The 7,416-nt window shown below is 40.0% G+C and overlaps 1 protein-coding gene across 1 annotated transcript in view; it reads right to left on the reverse strand.

The window, feature by feature from the left end:
• The window catches only part of USP3 (ubiquitin specific peptidase 3), a 60,668-nt gene that overhangs the window by 8,082 nt on the left and 45,170 nt on the right, over positions 1–7,416 (reverse strand). The window contains exons 8-10 of the mRNA XM_026077837.1: positions 4,986–5,068; positions 3,940–4,053; positions 3,184–3,297 (exon numbers count right to left, since the gene is read on the reverse strand). Coding sequence (XP_025933622.1) covers positions 3,184–3,297; positions 3,940–4,053; positions 4,986–5,068 — 311 coding nt within the window. The remainder of the gene's footprint in view (positions 1–3,183; positions 3,298–3,939; positions 4,054–4,985; positions 5,069–7,416) is intronic.

The raw sequence follows: 7,416 nt of genomic DNA on the forward strand, positions 1-7,416 counted from the left end.
CTTTAAAGAAATCACTGAGTTTGTGTTTTGGGGCAGGAAAAAACAACAGAAAAAGGCATCATCTGCAAGCAACTATGAGAATGAGAGCAGGCACAGCTTGGATTACTCAAGTACCAATGTAACTCTACATCAACCAGAAGCTAATCTATCGACTTCGTTCTTCCTCCAGCCTTTGTTACGCTAAGGGATCAATTGGGTCCTTCATCTAAATGCTTATGTGCTCTGTTCAATCATTTGTTACAGAACAACAGTAAATACCAAACAGCTTTGCATACAAGATATTTACATGAAGGGCCAAGGAGTCAAAATATTTCTATTGTTTCTCCCTATGTATTTCACTACAGTGATTTAGATTTATTATAATCACCATCAAGTACATATTCCAAAAATATAAAATTAATGCATGATCCAGATACCTAACAAATGCTTTCTTAATTGGTGACCATCTTTAAAATATGACTAAAAAGGTGTTGCAGAGTACAGACATTACCACTGTCACGGCTCCCTTCACTGCACAGTCCATTGCTTTTATGTAGTACCTTTCCTGTGTGGATCGCAAAGCACTCTGAAAAACACATCAATATCGCTACCCTCTTTTACAAGGAAGAAAAACTGACACACAGAAAAACCAATATGTGCTTCAAAAGGCCAGAGTCCTGCACAGCTGAAAACAGGACTCAGTTCTCCTGAATTATACATTACTATGAAACAAAGTAGTAAAGCAGAACCCAGCTTCAAAGCCACAGGTTAACTGTGAACACAACAGGGTTAAGTTAGAAGTTGCAGAATTAACACAGGGCTTGCTTAGTTTATTTAATACAGATATCTTCTTTTTAACTAACATATAGAGAATCGTAAATGAATAGCCAAAGAAGAAATTTATGGAGAGGCTTTGTTTCAGACACCAGAAAGAGGAATGTTTATCCTTTTTAACATTAACTTCCTCAGAAAAGAACTCTGAAGTAATATGACAACAAATGTGATAAAACACCCTTTGGAACCATTCCACGTTTTTGGTTGCGTTCCTGATGCATGTGTTTGTTCATGCATACAAATGTTAACTATAATTGAGACATTCTTTGGATTTGTTAAAAAGCATAAATATAGTTGCACATTTTTTAAAATAACACAATCATATTGACCATATACTCTTCAAAATAAATTATGTTCAAAAGGCCCTTCAAGTAAGAAGCACAGTTTCTCTGACAGGCAGCTTTTGTAATAAGTGTGATCTCCATGTACCTGAACCAATTCAGTTCAAGCCCGTCTCTGACACTCCTTTTCCCACGGGCAGCAAGACAGAATATAAACAGGAAGAGTTACTAGGAAAATGGAGCACAGTATTCATCCAGCAGTAAAGCAGCAAAGTACACATACTGCTGCTCAGCAGGAGGCTACAGAACCATCTCAGCAGGCAGCAGAAGTTGCAGGAGCAGACTCAGTACAACAGTCAAAGACAGGACTTCCATAGCAGCATTAGAGCTTAGAGCCACTCCAGTTGTGCTTATAATACACAAATTTTAAAAACTATAAGCTATATTCTCTACTTCCTATGTGCATTATGAGACAGAGGGCCATAAAGTGCACAAGCAGCATTTTTTCCCCCACAAGCTTCTATATAAGATAACCTTCTATAAGAAAAACAGCACTTACACTCCTGAAGGCAGGCACATGCCTTTAACAACTGAAATCTCTTTGGGCTAAAACAATTAAACCAAGTTTCCAAAAAGTTGTCCCCCCACCACCAAATCACTTCAGGCTACATAAGCCAAATTAGCCGGTTTGCTGTTAACACGCTACTGGCTCCAACTTTGTTCCAGCCACCCTCTCCTTCTAATCTCACAAATAGCATACAAGGTAGAACCAGAACGGTAGCATTATTAACTTTTACAGTATAGCACAATTAAACACTCAAAGAACCTGTCTCCCTAGATTGTGTGGAAATGGGAGAGTGGGAACATATTTATTGAGCAGCTGACACTTCTCTCCATGTAATTTATTGTACTGTGTTACTTCATAAAACACAGACAGGCTCATATGTCCTGGAGTGAAAAAGAGTTCTCTTACCAGTGAATCATGGACACGTTCCCACCTAACTGGGAACGAACACGTAAAAAGACATAGCATTTTTTCCTTTTAAAAGCTGCAATAGAATCCACAGTGCTGAAAATTTGCTAGAGGAACTTAATGAACCGGTTTCTTGCTTAGTCTAAGAGGAATTACAATGAGGACTATAATGGGGATGCTGGTCAAGGAGGTTAAAGATGACGTTCATTTGCCTATAATGTTTTGGCCTCTGCTTGGAACTACTGGTATTAAACTTCCTTGATTCTCATAAGCCAAGTGAAACACATTAGGCAGTGTGAAGAAYAGAATAAATAGCTTTTTGTTATTCGGGTTGTTCCTCTAGCAGATGTGTTCACAGCATCTTTTCAGCACTGCTGGAGATGTAACAGATAACATCTTTACTACCTGAGAACATGGAGCAACTTACCTTCATCACAATATATCCTAACAGGTTTCAGTGCTCCTTTGAAAGAGGTTCAGGGGCCAGGACAGGGAGACCTTGGAGAGGAACGATACTTTGATTTACTTGGGTAACCTTTTTTCCTTTATTTTTTGTCTTTTTTTTGTCAGGATGGGTGCAAAATGCCTATTACACACAAGGGTTTTTTTGTTGTTTTTTTTTAAGCAGCCCTTATTTCATGTCACACTGGTGATGACCACAGTATTTTGAGAGAATCAAGGAAGTTTTACCCAGCACGTTCACATTTAGGTCTGTGGTACCTGTACGTTTTTAATCCAACTACATCATTTTCTTATTGTAGCCAAGCTCGGGTTCTGTCAACACCATGCACTTGGCACTTACCTACAAGACTTTGTTCTAATTCTTCTACCCCTTGAAGCACTGRCTCAGGCAGAGGTACAACTACTATTCTTTTAATATTTGAGATGTTTGTCCTCTCTGACACTGCTACATGTAGCATGTGGTAGGAGGGCAGGAAAAAAGCATTACTGATGAACACAAAATTGTAGATCAAATTACAAAGTCCTTTTCAAAGCATATTTGTGGGCATATGGGAAAGTTGCATAGAACATTCCCTGGATCCAGCAAGTTTTGGATTAGGACACAGCAGTATAAGGTTACAATCAAGGGTAATGTTCTAATTCTACAAAACTTACCTAAAATTTGGCATGATTTTCCAAACAACATAAAATAAAGACTCTGGACTAAATGCAGTTTGGCTTCCTTGCCATAAAGCACACAGCGTCTTTCTGAATTCTTCCACCAATGAACTGGAAAGAAAGTAAAAGTTGGTGATGAATATGGGTTTGTGCTATAACCTTTACAGCTTTACTAATTCAATGGTACAAGTATCATAGCCACTTCTTTGGTTAGAAATTGCAATGATTGGGTAAATAACTTTAGCAGTATTTTGAAGATTTTTTTAAGTCTAAAATCCAATCTACAAACTTGGAGAGAGACAGATTAGGAAGATGACATATCAGACATTGAGGACTCACCTGGAAATCTTTCCCCTTTTCACCATTATACTGTAAACTCTGCTAAAGTTGTCCCTTTAATACTTGCTCAAACAAGTCACAGACACTGAATCATACTGTGATTTTTTTGTATGTTCATTTGCAAACACATCTGAAATACAGGTCACTAGCACTTTACCTTACTTTAAATTCAATTATACTCCAGTGCTTTCTCATGTATGTGACTGTTTCCCCCTGTAGGACCAGATCTGTTTGACCACAGTGGCAGCGATGAAAGGTTTTTTTTTTTGTATAGCAAATCATTTTTCTACGATTCTGTTTTCTATGAATCATTTTTCTATGATTCTGTAACATTGAAAGTGTTTACTAGCTCTACTACTCAAATATTTGCTGTTTTCCTTAAAGTTCAGTGCTAACAAGGAACATGCAACTTACACGTTGTTATCCCCCTGGCTCCTGGTATGGTAAGTTCGCCTGCCTGCTGTCTTCCCATTCCGCAGCTCCACAGCGGGCAACTCTTTGAAGTAACAGCAAAACTGCTGAATGTTACTACAGAAAAAGGAAAAATGAATGAAAACCTTAAAGGGCAGAGAATGAAGAGAAGATTATGTATTCTGGAGTCTGTTCTTTGAAATGCATAAACACAACTTCATATAGTGACAGAGGAAGCGATCATGAACAGTTCTTTCAAGTATTTTCATGCAAGATGCATAAAATACTGCAGCATCTACTCATCTTCTCTAAATGAGTGAGCAAATCTGTAAGAAGAATCATCACCCCAACTACCGGAAATGACTACATTTTGGCTTTGCTTTGACCAAGAGACACCATGACAGACTGCAGTACCAAGAGGCATTCCCTCACAAACCAAACTGCAGCTGCTCATGATGTCAAGGTCAGTGTCCACCTATCCACCCTAACCTCTGCTACAGCAGTCCCCGTAATGGAGCGTAATCATGTGCTTTGGCTCCTGCAAGCAAACTCTGAGTGGTGGAAAAGAGAATTAAGAAGAGGCCAATTAGTTCTACTACAGCCTGACTCAACAGTTCCCCCATATGAGGCAGGTGAATACAGAAACGCAAAAGGACAATTATGGAGCAGTGGCGGTCTTGGCAGCAATGAAATTAGGTCTAATAGCACCTCAGAAACTGTTCTCCCACTCGCTTTTACGGGACCCCATCCCTCAGAGCATTGTTCTCTGCCTTCACAGTTACCATAAGCATCAACGTATTTCATCTGGTCAGCAACAAAAAGCATTCTCCTTTTCTGCTGAGGAGATGGCACTGCTGCGTCACACAAAGTCCCTCACGATGGAAGAGAGCTTCGTGGTACCTGCAGCACTGCCCCTTCCTGCTAATACAGGGACACTTTCTGACAGTGATGACCTGCCAAATTCTCTTGCCTAATGCTACAGCACAAAACCACTCCCAGAAATACAGGGAAAACTTTAGCGGCTTCACAATACAATGCACAGCAGGTACCTGAGCGACTGAAGGATTGCGTTCATGAAACACGTATTCCCCAGGTTCCGGAGGCCTGTGGCACAAAGGGCAGTGGTGCTTCCCTGGGAATCAGGAGGGTTAAGTTAAAAAAGATGCATCATTGCTCCCCCACTTTCTCCCCACAGAGCTGTTACCTTTGTATCAGCATAGATTTAAACAAAAATAAACAACTGCACTGTTTGAAACGTGCAGAAGCCAAAGCAACCACATCACCAGTTTGACCTGACCTGCCTTGGTGACTGAAGCTCCACCTTGATATAAAACTTATTACTCATTACTGTCAACAGAAAACTATACTACTCCTATACAGCATCTTTTCCTGTTCAAATAAATCTAGAAGTGGACATCACTGAATTAATCACAGACACTTTTACTGCAAAGTATTTGTGTGCATATGTTACATATTCACACTCCAGCAATGTTAAATGAGAACTGGGTGATAATCTCCCTAAAGTGCCTTTGAAAATACAACTCCTTATCTGCCTACATCATACCAAATACATATAGTGTGGCAGCCTGAGGACTGTTTGTAAATCACCAGCACTGGCCTGTTGTCTTGGTGGGGTTTTGGGGTGGAGAGGAGTGTTTAAAAGAAAGACAACAGCATTTATTTGGGAAAGAAATACTCAAATCAGACTATGCAAAGAAAAAGTGGTGTCTYTGAAGAGAAGCGAATTGCATGCCATTTATGGCCTATGAACTTCAATAGGCGAGACCAATGTTACACACAGATCAGTTAGCTTTTTTCCAAATGATCTGGGGGTAAGCGGATGGGGGGAGAAGGGGAAGAAAAATGTTGACAGAGCTGTATTTATTATTTCTGGAATCCACAATATCTGTAGACATTTTGCTGTCTACAAAATGCCACATTACAAGTTCATTGAGTTTTTTGATATTCTTCATTGTTCTGGCAGAATTTAAAAGCAAAACTATCTTATATTATTTCAAAATGGACATAAGACTCGACACCACAGACTGCATGCTTTCAGTGCAGGACACTGAATACGTGTTCTGAGTGTTCCAGTAAAAGATTTTTTTTCTCCCCAGCTCTATCACAAATAACATACAACCTACATCCCTGGTTAAGAACAAATGACATGAGGATATTTGTGAATATGTTGTCCAACCCCTCCATCCATTATTATTTACATAAGCGATTTAACAATTCAGTAACTTTTGTCTAAAGAGACCTATTTTCCCCCAAAAGGAAGGGCAAAAAAAAAAAAAAAAAAAAAGTACAAACACCACAGTGTCCTTAGCATGTTCTCTTCTCACCCTTACTCATGGTGAGACAGCAAGGCATTAATGCAAGCAGCTGTGTTCTATCTTTTCTAGATACTGATCCAATGTGCCAACAATAAAAAGATCATCTGTTGCCACAGGCAATTTTCAAGTATTAATAAAACTGATAGCACAGGCTAAGAAACGTAGCATTCGGTTTGTGCTTTCTAATTCTGTCTTCTCAATATCTAAATGTTGCCCCAAATTTTCCTTCTGATTTTTAGCAGCTTTAAGTTTTCCAGACAATGACGCTGTGTGTTGCCATAGCAAAAACACCCCACTTTTCTCCAGGGCTTCCTCAATCCTCCTGAGATTGGGGCAGCCGAAGAGACATACACAGTGCATTCAGAGGACCCTAAGCAGACTCTAAGTAGTGCATTTTGAAAGTAACTAAAACCACAGAATTTGCAAAGCAGCAATTCATTGCTGGCTGTCTGGAACTCCAGGTGCACACAAAGAGCCAGGGAGGTGGTGGGAATTCAGGGCTTTGCTCCCATCACCACCCTCTTACTTCCATTCATACTCCTCTTGAGGACTTCTCCCCTTCCTAGTCAGGTAGTGCTTCGTCTAGTTGAAGACAGCAATTACGCCAGCTCCCTTTGACGCCTACTGCACTGCTGTCCTGCAGCCCCAAGGACCAAGGAGGAACCATTCTGTGCTCCTACCATTCCTTCTGGCCCAGGGTAAATATGAGGCAGCCACACAGAGCTGAGTCAGTGTCTCCCTAAATCTGGGAGAAATTATGAAGATTAGAAACTCCCTCATCCCAAGTCATGGACAACAGAGACATCTGGTTTGGGGATTTCTTTGGCTGGAAGAAGCTATGTAGCCCTTCAGCTATCTAGCAAGGGCTGGACTGTGCTCTCCTGGGTACAATTTTGCAGATGTGAAGTGAAAATAGCAGGAAGATGAGAGATGAGACTGAGTATACTTTTAATTCCACAGTTGCTTTTGAAAATGACTTTTACTAAGCTCTTTTAAAAATGTATTCAAGCTTTTTGCTTCTTCCTAACAATTACTCTCTTACCTCACAGAAAGAGGCAGTGAACCTGCTTCTCTGCCTTCAGAACTGTTAAAAAAAAAAAAAATTAAAGGGGAAACTGAGGACATTGAAGGGAAAATGGAAGCA

Source organism: Apteryx rowi, unplaced genomic scaffold (assembly GCF_003343035.1).
Source record: "Apteryx rowi isolate R43461 unplaced genomic scaffold, aptRow1 scaffold_463, whole genome shotgun sequence".
Classification (NCBI taxonomy): Eukaryota; Metazoa; Chordata; class Aves; order Apterygiformes; family Apterygidae; genus Apteryx; species Apteryx rowi.